Source organism: Hydra vulgaris, chromosome 13 (genome assembly GCF_038396675.1).
Source record: "Hydra vulgaris chromosome 13, alternate assembly HydraT2T_AEP".
Lineage (NCBI taxonomy): Eukaryota > Metazoa > Cnidaria > Hydrozoa > Anthoathecata > Hydridae > Hydra > Hydra vulgaris.
The window spans coordinates 54,376,053-54,396,670 of NC_088932.1; the positions used below are offsets into that span (position 1 = coordinate 54,376,053).

At 29.1% G+C, this 20,618-nt stretch overlaps 1 protein-coding gene across 2 annotated transcripts in view; it reads left to right on the forward strand.

Annotated features, from left to right (window-relative positions):
• Nucleotides 1–16,639, forward strand: part of LOC100206116 (haloacid dehalogenase-like hydrolase domain-containing 5) — a 36,868-nt gene extending 20,229 nt beyond the window's left edge. For both annotated transcript variants that reach the window (XM_065816872.1, XM_065816873.1), the window contains 4 exons: nucleotides 12,499–12,544; nucleotides 12,631–12,776; nucleotides 14,544–14,620; nucleotides 15,796–16,639. In XM_065816872.1, coding sequence (XP_065672944.1) covers nucleotides 12,499–12,544; nucleotides 12,631–12,776; nucleotides 14,544–14,620; nucleotides 15,796–16,016 — 490 coding nt within the window. In that variant the 3' untranslated portion in view covers nucleotides 16,017–16,639. The remainder of the gene's footprint in view (nucleotides 1–12,498; nucleotides 12,545–12,630; nucleotides 12,777–14,543; nucleotides 14,621–15,795) is intronic.
• Nucleotides 16,640–20,618: the final 3,979 nt, after the last annotated feature.

A 20,618-nucleotide genomic window follows, 5' to 3' on the forward strand; every position in this document is an offset into this window, starting at 1 on the left:
CCGACACGGCAGAAACTTATGAAAATTTTGTTAAAACACTAGAATATTCACTTCAATTTTGTGGAAACAGGTTGTGCAAAAATGAAAACTGTGCACAAAAATCTGAATCTCTTCTTGATGGTTACAAAAAATTTGTAACCATCAAGACTAAAAGCTATGATACACGATCCAATTTTACCAGCGAAATTGAATTTCTTTGAAATGGTGTCTGAGAAATTAAATGCCTTTCTAAAAGGTTTCAAACAGATAAACCCATGGTACCATTTATGAGTACTATTCTTGGTGATATTATCGAAGACTTATTGAGCCAATTTATTCTCAAAGATGTCTTAAAGAAATGTGATGCACTTTATCAGCTGCTTCAACTTGATATAAACGATAGGAATGTTTGAAAACCTCCAACAGACATTGATATTTGATTTGTTTCTTGTTTAAAACTTGAGCAAGCCAATCTGACTTCTACCGATTACAGAGTAGTTGCATTTAAAAGTGAAGCTGGGGAGTTTTTAGCAGTTTTGTTGGCACATCTTTTTGACAAGTCCCCATTAAAGTTTTCCATTGTACGCTCTGTTATATCTGTAAATCCAATCCAAATGGCCATTGATAGCAAACGAAGTAACTGTGTCAAAAGTTTTTCTGTTCTTTTACAAAAATTAATAAATTGCATCGTCTGTCAACAAAGTCTGCAGAGCTTGCGAAAGAACAATACAAAAAACTATTTAAAATTGTTGATATCAACAAAAAACTTGGTCAAGTCGATCATTTTTTTACCTTAAAAATGATCGATTTGACCAATTTTATTCAGACTTAATTGGGAAAAATACAGCTTATGAAGAAGTTTGGAAGGTTTTTAAATTAGTCTTTGTGCTCTAGCATGGTCAGTCATCAATAGATCGTTTTAGTATAAATAAGCAACTTTTGGTTCAAAATTTGAAAGAGAAATCCCTTGTTGCTTTAGGTATCATTGAAGACCACCTTTCATCTTCAAGAGAAACTCCTGAAAGCATCAAAATTACAAAAGAAATGCAGCAACATGCTAGAAAAGGATGCAGCTCATACCATGAAGACTTGAGAAAGCAAAAATTAAAAAAAGAAAGTGACAATGTTGTGTTAGAGCGAAAGATTGTTGATGATGTGTTAAAAGCTGTTTGGGCAAAACGGCGACTTCTTCAAAATCAAATTGAGTTGTTATCTAATGAGTTGGACAAACTTGCATTTGATGCAGAAAAGTAAAGTGAGATTGCGCTTTTAAAAGAGTCAAATGAACAAAAAAAGTTATGTAAAGCAAAGCGTAAGGAAATTGATGAGTTAGATCTGATTGAAAAAAAGCTGAATCTTATTCAGCTTTTTTTCTATCAGATCTAACTCATCAATTTCCAATAATGCCAGATGGAAACTACTAGACAGTAGTTTCCATCTGGCATTATTCTTTAATGATACTTTATTATTGTTATATTAAAAATGCCAATAACTAAATATTTCATTTTTAGAGTTTGAAAAAAGTCTTAATCGAGTTTATTTTCAATATATATATATATGTATATATATATATATATATATATATATATATATATATATATATATATATATATATATATATACATATATGTATATATATATATTTATATATATATATATATGTATATATATATATATATATATATATATATATATATATATATATATATATATATATATATATATATATTATAAAAATTATATATAGGTTATAAAGTTTTTATTCTATATCTTTTTAAACGGTTTATTTAAAAAAAAAACATTAATTTTTCGAATTTTATATAGCTAAATCCTAGAAAGTCCAGCAATTTCGGAAAAAATATCCTGTAAAAGTCCTGGAATTTTTTTGCAAAAATCCTAGAAAGTAGGAAAATGGTCCTCAAAAGTCTTGGAATTTTGATTTTTTTTTTTGTGGGAACACTGCTGATATAGCTGTCAAACAGGTTGATCCATTGCTTGACATTTGTTTCACTCCAGCTTCTATATCTAAAGTGATTTCCTGCTAGACTCTTCTACAGCTTGTGGCCCGGAAAACATACCTGTTATAGTCTTGCAGAAGTGTTCTCCAGAGTTGTCGTCTATACTTTCAAAACTATTCAACAAGTGTTTATCAGAGTCTTGTTTCCCAGCCTGCTGGAAAGCAGCATCTGTTATCCCTATTTTCAAAAATTCCAGAGAGTGATATGATTCGTCTAACTACCGTCCCACCAGTCTTCTTCCTATCATAAGCAAAGTTTTTGAATCTTTAATTAACAAACACCTAATCTCTTATCTTGAATCTAATAGCTTACTTTCTGATAATCAATATGGATTTCGATCTTCTCGTTCTACAGCTGATTTGCTAACAGTAATAACTGGTAGGTTTTATTGTGCATTAGATAAAGGTGGAGAGGTTAATGCCATCGCTCTTGACATTCCTAAAGCTTTTGATAAAGTTTGGCATGCTGGTCTTCTCCATAAGCTTTCTTCTTATGGTGTATCTGGTAACATCTTTAAGATTATTGATTCCTTCCTTTCCAATCGTAGTATAAAAGTTGTCCTCGATGGACAGCACTCTTCTTCTTATTCTGTAACCTCACGGGTATCCTTGGCCCTATACTCTTTTTAATTTACATTAACGATCTTCCAGATATTCTGACATCTAAGGTAGCATTGTTCGTTGATGATACTACCATTTATTCTTGTCATGATAAGAAGCCAACACTCTATGATTGCTTGGAGGGGGCATTTGAGCTTGAAAAGGATCTCACTTCTCCTACAGCATGGGGCTCACAGTGGTTGGTGAACTTTAATTCAGATAAAACTCAATTTATTTCAGTCAATTTTTATCACAATAATAGATCTTCGTACATTTATGAATGGTAATGTACTCGATGAGTCATCTACCCTTCATCTTTTAGAATTAACTTTTACTTCCAATCTTTCTTGGAAACCATATATCAAGTCCATTGCAAAATTAGCATCTGCTAAAGTTGCATCTCTTTATTGAGCTAAACACTTTCTAACTCCTGATGCTACTCTATCTCTATAAATCTCAAATTCGTATGTAAATTAGGATCTTCTAATGATGCCCTTTCTCTTTTAGACAAGGTGCAAAAATGCATTGTAAAGATAGTTGGACCTGCTCTTGCAGCCAACTTCCAACCATTATCACATTGTTGTAAAGTTGCTTCTTTTTCTCTATATATATAATATATATATATATATATATATATATATATATATATATATATATATATATATATATATATATATATATTATATATATATCTATATATATCTATATATATTATATATATATTATATATATATATATATATATATATATATATATATATATGTATGTATATATATATATATATATATATATATATATATATATATATATATATATATATATAGATCTATAGTTTGTTGGCTTTAGGAAGAGCGGAAGGAAAAAAGTGATTCTTACGCCAACACATAATCACTTTTAATTACTTTTAACTTTCGTCCAACATTTCCGTGTTGGACGAAAGTCAAAACCATTAATTTAATTACAAATTAATTGTTATATAAAAAACCACAAAAACGCAAATTTAATTGACCGGAATGTTTTTAAAAACATTCTGAATGTTTTTAAAACATTCTGAATGTTTTTAACAATATAAACAATGTTTTTATTTTTATTTTTTTTAATAAAATGTTTTTATTTTTATTTTTTTTAATAAATTGTTTTTATTTTTATTTTTTTTACTGTAAATCAAGCGCGGAGTGTTGCTATATCGACTATCTTATAGCCTGACTCGCAAGGGAGTGCTGCTACATCGACTGACAAATAGCCTGACTCGCAAGGGAGTGCTGCTACATCGACTGACAAATAGCCTGACCCGCAAGGGAGTGCTGCTATATCGACTGAGGGTTTGGTTGGGGCAGGCAGTCTATCATTATAAAAAAAAAAAATTCCGGTCTTGCATTTTACTTTTTACTTTTTGTCAACAAAATATGGAAAAAACTTTCGGACAACATCTCAGGGTTCTATATATATATATATATATATATATATATATATATATATATATATATATATATATATATGCATATACAGTACTGGAATTATTATTATGGATTTTTGGAATTTTCACCAAATTCCATTAATTAAGACATCTAAAAAGGTGTTTAGTGGTTGCTTATACATTTTGTTTAATTATATACATATGTAAAGTAAAGGGACTATTTTATTTTTAAATGAAATCCATTTTGATGTGTTTTTTTCATTTTAAGGTCATAATAGTGCACTGTTGCTAAAATATACCCGTAAATTCTAAAATATACGTAAATTCTGTAAATATATATATATATATATATATATATATATATATATATATATATATATATATATATATATATATATAAATATATATATATATATATATATATATATATATATATATATATATATATATATATATATATATATATATATATATATATATATATATATATATATATATATATATATATATATATATATATATATATATATATATATATATAATTCTGAAATATACGTAAGTTCTGTATATATATATAATTCTGAAATATACGTAAAACCTGAAAAGAAGGTTGAATAAATCAAGTGTTGTACAACAGGTTTTTTTTTTTTTTCACAGAATGCTTTTCTTTTTTGTGCTTTTTGATATTATTTTTTTGATATTAGATAACAACTGTAGATGTGAAAATTTCCCTAACATCAAATGGTTTTATTTTTTTTTTAGTTTCTTATCTTAAACAGTTTTTAAAGCATAAATTGATTAGTAAACAAGACCAATAATATTATTTTTAAAAGTTAAGAAAATAGATGGTGTCTCGATAGAGACAGTGATAGAGATGGTGTCTCGATAAAAATAATCATTTTGGGCAGATGTTAAATGCATCCGGCTACTGTCTTGTAAAAGGCCTCCTAGGCAAAGACTTAAGGGGTAAACAGATTCTATCTGTTGACCAGCCTCCCACCCCTTCTTCATCTATTAGGCTGGCCCAGATGTATTTTTAATACATTGATTCCAGTTTAGGATGTTGAATGCTGGATCTTCTTGACTCAATGCATGGGTTTTGCTTGTGTCTCTGTTTTTTTGACTAGGCAACTCATTCTATTATCTCCTAATGAGAGTACAGCTCTAAAACTCAGTTTTATGGTTCTGAGGCTGGCTGGTAGTCAGGTTTTCTGAACTCTGTGGTAGCTCTCAGAGAGGCTGATTCCATCAACAGCTGAAAAATATCAAAGTATAAATGTGCCATGTTTCGCATAGATGGAGTCCCTGTTTGTACTTTTGGTGTGCATTGCGGAGGCCACATTTGGAGCCCTTTGTTATGGCTTAGGGTTTATTAGTAGTAATGAGGCAATTACTTGGGCTATTAAACAGTGTTCTAAGTACTATCTATGCTTTGAGTCAAGTTCTTCAATCTAATTTAAAAATGATTAAAGTACCAAAAACTATAAAACACAAAAAACCATTATCATCATCAAGTTCTTTTAACCTATCATTCACTAATATTCGTGGTCTTCGAAGTAACTTTTCTTCTGTTGAGTCTTATCTCTTGCAAAGTTCACTAGACCTACTTGCTCTTTGTGAGACTAATTTGAGTTCAGCTGTCTCATCTTGCGATCTTAGTGTTGATGGTTATCTTCCTGTAATTCATTAAGACTCCAATAGTCACATGCTTGGCCTGGGCATTTACATTCGTAAGAATTCACCCATTTGTCGTGAAACTTTGGATTCTTTCCGTAATTTTCTTCGTGATGGCCCTTGGGTAGAAATCTTTTGTCTTCCTGTTGACAAATGCGCATCTTACATAACTTCGTGGATTCAGGCTGGCATGGAATCTTTTGTTCCCTCTCGATGATTCCAGGTTAAGCCTCACTCTCCTCCATACTTTTCCTCACACTGTGCTGCTGCGATTGCCAATCGAAACCATTACTTCCATATTTATCAGCAAAACAACTCTCCAGAAAACAGACATCTGTTTATTATCGCAAGAAACCATTGTAAAAAGGTTTTGTCTAACACCAAAGCCCGCTATTCTCAGGTCATGAAATTTCGTATCTAATCTCAAAAATTAGGCTCTCCTGACATCTGGAGAATCTTTAATAGTATCAATAATGAGGACAAATCTTTAATTCCGCCTCTCATATATGGTTCAGACTTTGTCACCTCACCTAAAGACAAAACAGAATTGTTTGCTAAAAACTTTTCATCAATATCATCTCTTGATTCCACTAGTTGCGTTCTACCTGTTATTGCCAACAAACAGGTTGATCCATTGCTTGACATTCGTATTACTCCAGCTTCTGTATCTAAAGTGATTTCCTGCCTAGACTCTTCTACAGCTTGTGGCCCGGACAAGATACCTGTTATTGTCTTGCAGAAGTGTTCTCCGGAGTTGTCGTCTCTACTCTCAAAACTATTTAACAAGTGCTTATCAGAGTCTAGTTTTCCAGCCTGCTGGGAAGCGGCGTCCATTATCCTTATCTTCAAAAATTCTGCAGAGCGATTTGATTCGTCTAACTACTGTCCCATTAGTCTTCTTCCTATGATAAATAAAGTTTTTGAATCTTTAATTAACAAACACTTAATCTCTCATCTTGAATCTAATAACTTACTTTCTGACCATCAATATGGATTTCGATCTTCTCGTTCTACAGCTGATTTGCTAACAGTAATAACTAATAGGTTTTATCGTGCATTAGATGAAGGTGGAGAGGTTAAGCCCATCGCTCTTGACATTTCAAAAGCTTTTGATAAAGTTTGGCATGCTGGTCTTCTCCATAAGCTTTCTTCTTATGGTGTAACTGGTAACATCTTTACGATTATTGATTCCTTCCTTTCCAATCATAGCATAAAAGTTGACCTCGATGGACAGCACTCTTATTCTGTAACTTCAAGGTTCTATCCTTTGCCCTATACTCTTTTTAATTTACATTAACGATCTTCCAGATATTCTCACAGCTAAGGTGGCATTGTTTGCTGATGATACTACCATTTATTCTTATCGTGATAAGAAACCAAAACTCTCTGATTGCTTGGAGGGGGTATTTGAGCTTGAAAAGGATCTCACTTCTGCAACAGCATGGGGCTCACATTGGCTGGTGAACTTCAATACAGATAAAATCTAATTTTTTCAGCCAATTTTTATCGCAATAATTTAGATCTTCCTATATTTATGAATGGCGATGTACTCGATGAATCATCTACTCTTCATCTTCTAGGACTAACTCTTACTTCCAATCTTTTTTGGAAACCATATATCAATTCAGTTACAAAATTAGCATCTGCTAAGGCTGCATCTATTTATTGAGCTCGTCACTTTCTTACTTCGGAATCTATTCTCTATCTCTATAAATTTTAAATCCGGCCTTGTTTGGAATACTGTTGCCATATCTGGTGCGGATCTTCTAACGATGCCCTTTCTATTTTAGATAAGGTGCAAAAACGCATTGTAAACAATCTTTCTCTTTTCTACAAATAATATATATATATATATATATATATATATATATATATATATATATATATATATATATATATATATATATATATATATATATATATATATATAGATACAGTACTGGTCATAAGTTTAGAGCCAATCCATTTTTTTTAGTTTTTTGCAGATTATAAAGCCATAACCCCAGTGCAGCAAAATAATATATTTCTGAAACATGCAAAATATATTGTTATAACATATTAGTACCAAAATGAGTATTAAAATATTAATAATGAGTAGGTCCACCTTTATTTTTAATTACTTCAGCCAACCGGGCTGGCATAGTGTCAACAAGCTTCTTGCAATCAACAACAGTAATACTAGTCCAAGCGGCAGAAATAAAGTCCCAAAGTTCATGTTTATTACTAGCACGTTTGCCTGCACAACGGCGATCTATTTCATCCCACAAATTTTCTATGGGGTTCAAATCCGGTGACTGGGGTGGCCAGTGCAAGACTTGAACACCATTAGCAGCTAGAAAATCTTTAGCCACTTTGAACGTGTGCTTAGGATCATTGTCTTGCTGAAAGATCCATGGAAAAGTTGCAGGAAACAATGCTGTTGCTGAAGGTAGCAAATGCTTTTGCAAAATATCTCTATACATGGCACCATTCATGATTCCTTCCACCTGAAGCAACTGGCCCGGCCCAAAAGATGACATACAACCCCACACCATGATGCTACCACCACCATGCTTTACAGTTCCCTGCAAACATTCCGGTTTATATGATTCATTTTGACGACGCCAAATGAAAATACGTCGAAAATCATTACCAACTAAATTAAATTTGGACTCATCAGACCACAACACCGTTTGCCAATCAGTAACACTAAAATGCAAAAATTTGTGTGCAAATTTGATGCGCTTCTGCTGATTAATTTTGGAGATAAAAGGCTTTTTAATACCAACACGACCATTCAAACCTTGTTTATTCAAACAACGACGAATAGACTTTGGAGATATTAAAGTTCCACCAACATCGTGCCACTGTCGAGACAAAATTTTGGAAGAAAGGAGACGATTTGTTAGGTTTTAAGGTTTAAGGTTCTATCTTGGCGTTTTAAGGTTCTATCCTGACGTAAAGTTGACATTCTAGGATGACCACATCTGGGTTTGTTCGTGAATGTATTTGATTCCAAATGTTTCTTATATGCATTTTGTACAGCATGGCGACTTTTTTTCAATTTTTTGGCTATACCATTTAGGCTTAAGCCACTAATTTCCTTCAAAGCCTCCACCTGGGCCTGAACAGTTGAATCAAGGCTTTTAGCTTTGCCAATTTCAGAAAATATTTTCACTTAAACTCTAAAATAAAAACGAAAATAACACTAAATACATTATCTAACTAGTGTACACATTCCAAAAAGTAGCATAAGTAACAACTGAATTAACCAAAACATTGATACCAATACATCATAAAGTTACCAAAATATGTTAAAATGTTCAAAAATTGGCTATAATATTAAAGAACTCATGAAAATCAGTATTTATATTTGCTTTAATACACAATTATTCATGAATATCAATAGATTTGTACCTTGTCAAATTACTATATGCATTGTTATGCTTATAATGTTAACCTCACTATACTTATGCCGCAAAATGATGAAAAAAACAGGTGGCTCTAAACTTATGACCAGTACTGTATATATATATATATATATATATATATATATATATATATATATATGTATAAATATAAATATGATTAGTTTTTAACTATATGAGTAACACCTAACCTAATTTTGTAAAATTATAAAAATTTGTAATTTTCTTTTTTTCATTAAATAAATGGAATGGATATATAGACACATTATATTTTATAAATATATGTATGCACAATTTTTTATTTTAGATGTAAACATTAATAAAACAATTGTAAGCAAATTAAAGCAGGAATCTTTAAAGTTTTTAAGGAAGATTGTAATTATACTTTCCTATATAAAACTTGCATCATATTTGATACACTTTGTTGATATACAAATTTATTTTAATGTCAACTTTCACAATCATAACATATTTTTAAGTTATAAAAATTGCTTGTATTATTTATAAATAGTAAAATATTATATTTATTAGAAAAATGTCTATTCATTTATTTGAAATGTGCTAAATTGAAATTACAAATTTTCGATATTCTTATCAATTTATATATATATATATATATATATATATATATATATATATATATATATATATATATATATATATATATATATATATATATATATTTAATTATTTACCTCCCCAAGGCTGAGAAGGCCACTACAGTCGAGGAGGCTACTTTTGTGGTTACAACCCTCTCTCATCTCTATAACTCAGAAACACAAACTATAACAAACAAGGCTGCTGCGTGGAGAAACAAGTTGAGCGCTGTACTAACAGGGACATGGTGGGGATCAAACTTGGAACTTCTTGCTTATGAGGCAAGCGCTCTACCACTAGACCACTACTGCATAATCATATTTAAGATAGGAAAATAAAAATACATATATAAATCATATTAAAAAAAAATTGAAAGCATATTAACATTAGACGGAATGTTTGAGTTGTTTTATGCTAAAAAAGCTTAATAAACAATTCATTAAGCAGTTGTATAGTTTTTGGGCTACTAAACTAAATTTCTAATTATTAAAACATTTAAAAAACTTGAATATAGCCTCATCTTAGGGTGTATAAAAAATGTTTTTATGTTTAAATAAAACTCTGATTGTTGTTTACCATACAGTTATCTATAAACCTTTTAGCGTATTGCAGTGGGTAGTTAAGAATTGAAACGTACCTATGTTAAAAAAAATATGTTCATATAAGTAATACTATTAGTAAATCTATCGGTAAAAGGTTTACTTTGTTAAACAATGCAGCATTGTTTGTAAACAATATAACAATGTAACATTTTAAAAACATTTGAAATATATAAGTATAAAAGTAGCACTTTATGGTATTTAATTTTTTTTTATTTTTGTTATATTTTTAACAATAAAAACAACATTGAATGTTGTTTTTATTATTCAAAATATAACAAAAATAAAAAAAGCCACATTTAAACATATATATTTCATTGTTTTCAAAATAAACCATTTGATTTTTAAGTAAACAAAAATTGTTACTATATTTTAATAATTATTATTGTAAAGTAAGTTAAACCATCTTTACAAAAGCATTATTCTTTACGAAACTGTCAAAATGTCTTAACATAAAGATTATTAATTATAAATTTGGTTGTACAAGACATCCCAGAATCTCCGTTTGCTAAATTACAAGTAAATGATCAACTCATACACCACTAGTTTTTACTGTGTGAAGGTTGAGCATTTTTGAGAATATTCTAGAACAGCTAGATTTGTCCAGAAGTTCAAAGAATTTTCCAGAGTATTCTAGCTTTCAAGAAACTTTGAAGAAACTTATAGAATGATCTTGAAATGTCTAAAGTAGTCATACAAGTATAAAAGCACAGGGGACTGGAACCAATATTTCAGTTTGTGTTATTGATGAATAAAAAAAGAATTGTATTTGAAGAGCAGTTAAGAGGTTGTCTGCATCCAGCAGATGCATTTTGCTATGCGTGTGGGCAGTTTAGTAAAGGCAAGATTGTAAAAGAATAGATAATTGTAAAGAAAAGCATGTCATAAAATATGTGTCTACAAGGCATACTTTTGCATTCCTCTCAGGATCAGCCAAGTTCTAATTACTACATGTCGGTGTACTATAGGAAAATATGTTAAATAGTATTATACCCTGCATTAAGTGATGTGTGAAATTTCCTGCCTTAATTTTATATAATTACTTATATGTGCAACGTTACAAGTTTGTTCAGGAAAAAAGGATTATAAGTTTTTAATTTTGATTTTTTAGATTTGCTTTAGCAAAATTAAGTCTTTGTTATTGTAGTTGTTCATGTGTTTGTTTTGTTGCAGTTGTTCATGACATCCTGGGTAATCACAAGACTGAAAACTAAATAGAGTTGGTTCAAATTCTCATAAAAAATTTACCAAAATTGGATAGGGAATGAAACTCAAAGTTCATACTATCTAAAGTGATTTACAGAACACTTCCAACAGAGCACTTGCAACTCTTGAAATTCTACTCATATCTAAACCTTTTTGTGTGATTTTTGCTGTCTATGTTTTCCAATATGCAATAGACAAAGACAGTAAAGCACTAGATAGTATAAATTAAACTAAGATTTTTTTTTGTTCTGTCTCACTAAATAAGAACTTTCTTTGTGCTGTGGTGATAAAATTAAAGTTTCTCCACAATGTTGTTATTATTTTCCAAAGTCTTTAGATCTTTAGATTTAGCATATATTGATTTTGATATAGAAAGCACTTTTAATTCAAGGACAAATATTTTATTACATAGTGTAATCATCGTTATAAAACCATGCTGTTATAGCTTTTACATTTATTAAAAATAGTCATTTATGTTTTTTATGTTTTAAAAATTTTTTATATTATTGTTTTATTTTTAATATACATTTTTGTAATGTGCATTTTATATTCCCTCCATTGTTTTCTCTCTGTCTTTTTCAAAATCAAGAAATTTTATTAATCACTTTAATGTTATCATTTATGAAATAATGATTGCCCAGTTTTCTACATGGTCTTATATAATCAGTCTCTACTTCTATTTAACCTTTAAAGTACATCCATTCATATTCTTCACAGCAGGAATAGCTTTAAAATGCTTATAATTATTTTAGGAATCTATGCTTTAAAATATATATATAAAATATATATATATTTTGTTTTTTGAAAAAGCTGTTGGGATTAGAGTTACAAAACTTTAAGTGTGTGAAATATGTACGATAATGCACATAAATGTGCTAAATTTAGTGTATATATATTTATGTTGTTCACATAAAATGTTTATATGCATATTTGCTTTTCACATAAATGTGTTAAATAGTGTGTATATACATGTTATCTATAAATTTATTTAAATTTTTTTAGACTTGGGCATGGTGGTTTTCTTCTCTGTCTTGAAGCACTTTTTCTGGTCAGTTTGTGTTGTGCAAGAAAGTTTATTGTGCAAGAAAGTTTATTGTGAGTTACGAAAATAAGAATTTTTATTTATTATTTTAGAAATATTATGGGAAACCTCTTCAATACACTGCAGTTCTTGGTAAGCCAAATATCTTCACATATCGTTATACTGAAGGTATCATGTTAAATCTTGTAACGCGTATGTTTGGAGATGGTGCAACAGTTAAGACCATTTATGGTGTAGGGTAAGTTGACTTTTTTCAAGATTACTTTCATCAAGGCTGCAACTACAAATAAACAATAAGTTACTTATAAATAAAAAATAATAAATAATGGTCTATTAAAAAAAAAAAGTTATAAAAAATTATATATAATATGAAAAGTGGAGGTATTTCAATAAGATGAAGTGTTATTAAAAATCTTTGAAGAAATAATTAAAAAAAGATTAACCAGTAGAATGGAATAACAAAAATAATAGTTAAAAATAAATTTAAAATAAATTAAAAATAAATAAATAATTAAAATAAGGTTAAAAACAATAACAAGGAGAAAGAAGAGTAAAAAGTGACAAATTTCTTCTTATTCGAGTCAATATATATTCTGCTAAAATAAGTTGTAGTTTATTTAATTTATATTTAAATAGCTGGACTAACTTTATTGTTAAGTTTTAAGTTTTACATTGCAATGTAAATGCCAAGTGTTGTTAATATTTTATAATTTTTTTATATAGTTTTTAATGTAAAAAAAAAAAAAAGAATAGAAATTGTTAAAATGTTGTCAAACGGTGAAATTGCTTGAATATTGGATTTAATGCAAATGAAAATGTAAAATATGAATTCAATATTTTGCACAAGGTGCAAAGAGTATTTTTGATAAAAAATAACAAATACTTTGATAAAAAATAAAAAAATTTGATAAAAAATAAAAAGGTTAAGTAAGCTAAAAATTTAATTTTATGGGTTTAATGGATTATATTTATTATATATCAAGAAAGGTTTGTCTACATTAAAGAAAAATAATGCCATTAATAAAAAACATTTTAACATAGCGACATTTAAGGGTAAAAATCATGCTAAGGCGTTATTCTGTGTTTTAAAAGAACAAGTTGATTAAAAGTCAAAAAGCTAAAAAAGCTACAAATGCTTTAAGTATCTACCAAGAAAAGTATTGTAGTGCATATGTGACTGTTAAACATTCTAGGATGATAACATTGGTAAAATGCTAGAGGTAATGTAGGTGCTGGATGATGAAATAACAGGCAGTAAATAAGTAAAAGGCAATATCTTGATAATAAATTAAATTATATCTGAGAGAAATGCCTGAAAAATTAAAACTCCATTATTTATATACTAAATGTTAGTACTTGTACTTTAAAAGGCAACTATATAATAGTATATACAACATTATATAATAGTATATGCAACATTATATAGTAGTATATACAACATTATATAATAGTAAATACAACATTATATAATAATATAAACAACATTATATAATAGTATATACAACATTATATAATAGTATATACAAATTATATAATAGTATATACAACATTATATAATAGTATATACAACATTATATAATAGTATATAGAACAGTATATAATAGTATATACAACATTATATAATAGTATATACAACATTATATAATAGTATATACAACATTATATAATAATATATACAACATTATATAAAAGTATATACAACATTATGCAATAGTATATACAACATTATATAATAGTATATACAAAATTAAATAATAATAGTATATACAACATTACATAATAGTATAAACAACATTACATAATAGTATATACAACACTATATAATAGTATATACAACATATAAGCACTTTTTTATTGACTGATTTGGTACCATAATACTAACTATCCTGATAACGTTTTTATAAGTATAAAGGTTCAAGTGAAAAAAGTAATAAAAATTTTGATACCTAAAAATTTAATATTTTTATTGTATTTTTAATAATTGTACTTATATGCTTTTATTTAGAGATAATATTGACACAGATATTTATGGTGCAAATTTATACAACAATTATTTAAAGGCGTTACAAGGCTCTGATATTGGTATGCTTTATATTTCTTTTTTTTTTTATGTATCCTTTAAAAATCCTTTTTTTATGTGTCCTTTAAAAAAAAAGAGACAGATTGAGAATCTTCGTGCATGAGTGGGTGAGATCTGGTGTTTTTATTTTGTAATGCTTTGTTTCTATGGCAATGTTTCTATGTCAACTAGCTGATCTCAAGAGCTGAACATGCAAAAGGAGAAAAAAAATTGATGAAGAACATAAATTTTATTTGAAGAATATAAATTTAATAGTATTGCAATAATTGTTTATTATAGTTATAGTTATTATTGTCATTTATTTTTTATGTTATTATAATAGAAAAAAGTTCACTACCTGTAGGCTAATATATTTTTACCCATTTGCTGACAAGGTTTATGTCTATTTTATTGATGAGCTAAGTTGTCATACTGATTACATAACTGATACATAAGTAATCGTATAATGGTTACATAACTGATGCATAAGTAGTCATGCACTGATTACAGTACTTTACTGAGTTGAGCAAAGTTGTCATACTGATTACATAATTGATACAAAAAGTAGTCATATACCAATTACATAACTAATACGTATGTACAGTGGCAGATTCAGGATTTTTTGTTGTTTGAGATAGCTAACTACCAGACATGAAACAAACTCCAAATATTTATTTGTTTATACTTATGTCAAATAATGAGGCTTTGCAAAAAATTGCGACAATTGGAGGCTGGGAATGAAAAAGTCTTTTGACTTAATCCCCAACCCCCATCACCCAAAACGTGAGGGCAACAAGTTGATGAAAAAATTTTTGTACTATTTTCAACAAGACTTATATTCATTAATAAATTTTAAGTTTCTTAGCATTATCTCATAATACAAATGTTTGGAGTTTGCTCCATGTCTGGAAGTTAGCTATCCCAAACACCAAAAAATCCTGGATCCGTTCCTGCATAAGTAATCAAGCACTGGTTACAGAGCTGGTACATAAGTAATCATATACTGATTAAAGTAGAAATATTCAAATCAACAAACAACAACAAGTTTTTGGTTTTTAATTTACTAATAAATAATCTTAACCAGCTAAATTTTTGATTCTTATTAATCCATTTTTGATATTTAAACTTTATATTTTTGGTTAACTGGTAACCGGGTTGAATGAGTATTAATCATATTGTTGTGTTATTGTTATTTAAGTAACTGATGCGCTACATCCAACTTCTAATCAAGGACCTCGACGAATGAAATCCATACTCGTAAAAACAGGTGTATCAAATTATACAGGTAATGAACCAAATGATCTAAACCACTTGCATCGTGATACAGTTTATAGACCTGAATTAGTTATACCAACTCACATTTGTGAAGATGTTTTACATGCTGTTGATACTATACTAAACGAAGAACAAATATGTTGATGTAATATTTTGCAGAGCAAGTATGTTAATATTTTGCAGAATAGTAACGGTAGCAATGTTGTTGTGTGCACTTCTAATTTTATTAAAGTAAAAGCGAAACAATAGTTTGCAATTTTAATTGCAGTTTGTTTCCATAGTTACTTGTGATTTCTCATATTTAGAAACGTTACATTGCATATATTTCTTTAATAAGTGTTTAAAATCTTTATTTATATATATTTTTTAAATAATTTTGTTATTAAGGTTTGTTAATAAGTCATGTTTTGTTTTTGTTAATAAGGTTTGTTAATAAGTCATGTTTTGTTTTTTTATTCTATTTATTCTATTTTACACATTCATCGTTATATTTTAAATTCGTGTCATAATTAATAACATTTAACATTAGAATAAAATTCAAAGTGTACAACTACGTTGTGGCAAAATTTATTTCATTAAATGTTTGAACAATTGTAATTTAAAAACTAAATTATTTAGTAGCATAATTTATCAAAGCATACTTTAACGCTATTTTTATAAAAATAACATCTATTTGTTTTAAAAAGTTTTTATATTTATCATACAGTCACGACATAAAAAACACATTAGTAAGCAATTATTTAGAAATAAAATTGTTCAAGTTTCAACTTGTTATTTCATTTTTTATTGATATTGTATATTATATAAGTATTGTTGCAAAATAGTTAGCTATACTTTTTAAGGTAGTAGGGTTTTAAGAAATTATGAAAATTACCAAAATATTAAAAAAAAAGTTGGTTTATACTTGTATCTGTTCTTCAGTGCTTTAAATGCTCAACATTAAAATGGCCTTGTTTATTCAATTGTTTAAAATCAATACAAAATGAATTTTTTTTTTTTTTTTAATGATTTAATGATGAATAGCCTTGATCTAAAAACCTTATGATTTTTATTTACATAATGACGTGAAATATATGAAAATCACAAAGTCTTTAGATCAAGATAAAAAAATAAAAATGAAAAAAAACAACATAACATCGTTGTGTGATTTTATGTTTTTTAGTTAAACTTAAATTATTGCTATTGCTAAAGTATTGCTACTTATCAAAACTGCATGTTAAGGGATCCCACTAATTTACATAATCTCTGATAATTTGAAAACCAGATTTTTAGTTTAATTGTATTATGGCATTAAAAAATAGGGGTGATGCATATCACTAAAATGCATAAAATTTGAACTTAGCCTTTTAAATAAAACTTAAGAGATTATGCTTTTGAAGTCTAACGAGCAGAATGTCAAATTTTATGCTCATCACATTTAAATTAGTAAAAACTTTCACATTAAATGATTTAATATTCATATCAAATCATTTTTATTACATATTAAATTTTAATATTCATGCAATTTAGTTAGTTTATTACGGTTGATATCAATGTCACGCGATAGCGGAGTCGGTTAATTTGATGTTTAAAAAGATGTTTTAATTCTTTTAAAACTTTATAATTTATTTTGAAGTTTATGTATTATGTGTATTAATTATTATTGTTGTTTAACAATCACTATGCTATAGTTAATTTTTATTTAATGATTTGTAAGTCATATTACTTTTTATATCATTTTGCTTCACTAGGCATTTTAAAAATATAATTATTTTTTACTTAAAGTAGCAACTAACAGGATGATTTGATCGAACGCTAATATAATACTAATAATAGCCTTTTCGCCGAAGTTAAATTTAAAATATTTAAATTAGTATAAAAGTGCTATATTGTATGCCAGTTTCCTAGAACAAAAAAAAAAATTTATTAAAAAAGATCATTTTTGGAATATTTATTACACCCAAGATTCTTGATTCAAGAAATTATAAGAAATCTTTTTTGAATGATATAAAAATGCAACAAAAATGAAAAGCTGTCATTTACTTTGTTGCTGTTATAGAATAAAAAACAAAATGTGATTTATTTTCCGAAACAAATTAGTTAGATTTTAAAACTTATACTTTTGTGATCCTGACATCACTTTCAAGCCGTTTCTCTGGATTAGCTGCATAGGTTTATTATGAATTTTTAGCAACGGTGTACAGCTAGTGCAAAGTTTTGCAGACATCTGAAGTAATTTCATGAATTTGTAACACGCGCTAATATTCTTAGTTTCTGTTAATAACACTGTACAACAACAACAAAAAAAACGGAAATGCCATTGACACTCCCTTATGTATTTTGATTTGGAGATTACGAAAATGATGTCCGTTTTGTTGTGTGACCCACCAATTTTGGTTAAATTCACATTTTCAAATTTTCGATTTTCACAATGAAAGTTATCAATGTGATTTTTAATATATTTATTAGCAGTTGTTTATAATTTATTTATTAGCATTTCTTTATCATATACCTATTTGCACTTGTTTAACCTTGTATTAGACTAAATGTAAGTCTGTTTTATTTTAGATAAACTACAGTTAGCTAAGTAATATATAGATATAATACAGTGTATATTGAAACAAGATATGCCCAGAACTTGTAAAAATCAAGCCGACAACTTTTGCTACATTTGTGGCGAACTGACTTTAAAGAGATGCAGACGAAGACATGTGAAAAAACTGTATGAACTATACTTTGGTTGCAAAGTCGGCGACCAGGATAAGAACTGGGCGCCTCATGCATGCTGTGTGAGGTGCGCTAGTTCACTATCGTTGTGGGCGAACAGGACTGGTGGAGGACCAACATTTGGGGTGCCAATGGTGTGGCGTGAACCCAAAAATCATTGCTCAGATTGCTATTTCTGTTCTGTTAACATATCAGGTCGCAATTCTAAGGGTAAGAAAGCTATAGTGTACCTAAATCTACCTTCAGCTATTCTTCCTGTTCCTCATTCGGCTGAACTCCCTGTTCCTGAACCTCTATCGGAAATCCCAAACACGGACAGTTCTGATTCAAACGAGGATACTGATGACGATGATAGTTACGAGTTGCCAGAAGATACAGAGCGTAAACCCCACTTCATAACAGGATCTGACCTGAAAGATCTCGTTCGAGATTTGTATTTAACAAAGCAACAGAGTGAATTGCTGGCTTCACGTCTCCAGGAGTGGCATCTGTTGGCTGTTGATGCAAGAGTGTCGTCATTTAGAAAGCGATCACGGGAACTGCAGTAATACTTCTCTATGGATGAAGAACTTTGCTTCTGTAATGACATCAGTGGATTGTTTGATGATCTAGAAATACAATACAATTCATCTATGTGGAATTTGTTTATTGACGCATCACTTTATCGTATTAAGGCAGTATTACTGCATACTGGAAATGTGCTGCCTTCCATTCCCATAGCACATTCGTTAACCCTGAGGGAAAGCTATGTGAATATATTACTTATTCTGGACAGAATTAAATACAGAGATGGTCCATATGTGCAGATTTGAAAGTTATTGCTATACTAAATGAATTGCAGGCTGGTTTTACTAAGTACATGTGTTTCCTCTGCAAATGGGATAGCAGGATGAAATCAGAACATTATATAAGGAAATGTTGGCCACAACGAGAAACATTTGAGGTTGGTTCCCATAACGTCATTCGTGAACTCCTTGTGGATAAAGAGAAGATCATCTTGCCCAATCTTCACATCAAGCTTGGAATCATGAAACAGTTTGTAAAGGCGTTAGATCACGACAAACCAGCATTTCAGTATTTGCAGACCAAATTTCCTAAAATCAGTGACGCCAAAATTAAAGAGGGCATTTTTGTGGGGCCCCAAATACGAGAACTGATGCTGGATGAAACGTTTTTGGGAACGATGGATCAATATGAACTTGCAGCATGGGATGCATTCAAACGGGTGTGCCAGGGATTTCTTGGAAAACATATTGCACCAAATTACGCTGATTTGGTAGACAGATTAATTGCATCCTATCAACAACTGGGTTGTAACATGTCGCTGAAGCTCCACTTTCTTCATTCCCATCTTTCCTTCTTCTCTGTCAATAGAGATGTATATGATGAAAATGGCGAGCGCTTTCATCAGAGTATTGCCACAATGGAAGGAGATACAAGGGAAAGTGGAGCCATGCTTGCAGATTACTGCTGGAATTTGCAGCGCAATGAACCCGATGCAGCATTCAAACGCCAGGCTAAATACAATTAAATACAAGTAAACAATTTGTGTTAAAAGTGATAATAAACATGTTCATACACTTATTCATATGTATAGAAAAATGCATCTTACGTTATATCTTTAAATCGTTATTACAAAAAGTTGTGACGTGCTACAGCATAACTGATTACATATATGGAATCAGCACGTCTGAATTAATAAAGATAACCTAATTTGGTTCTTGTTTTTTTCAAAAAGTTAAAAATTGTTGTACAGTGTAATAGCATGGACCTTGTTGTGGTGTGTCTAGCAGCTGTAAGTTGGTGTTTTAAAGACTTACGTAATGCCTAATGATAATTGACGAGAGGCCGTCGTTTTATTTTTTTATTTTTTTTTTGCTCCCAGAAGTTTTTAAAGTGGTACCCCAAAAAACATCAGGAAAACTTAAAAAAAAAATTTAATATGAAGAGTATACGGGAAAAAACGGCATTTTCACATTTAAAAGGTTTTGAGAAAGTGTATATTTATCATTTATAAAAGTTTTCATATAAATCATAGAA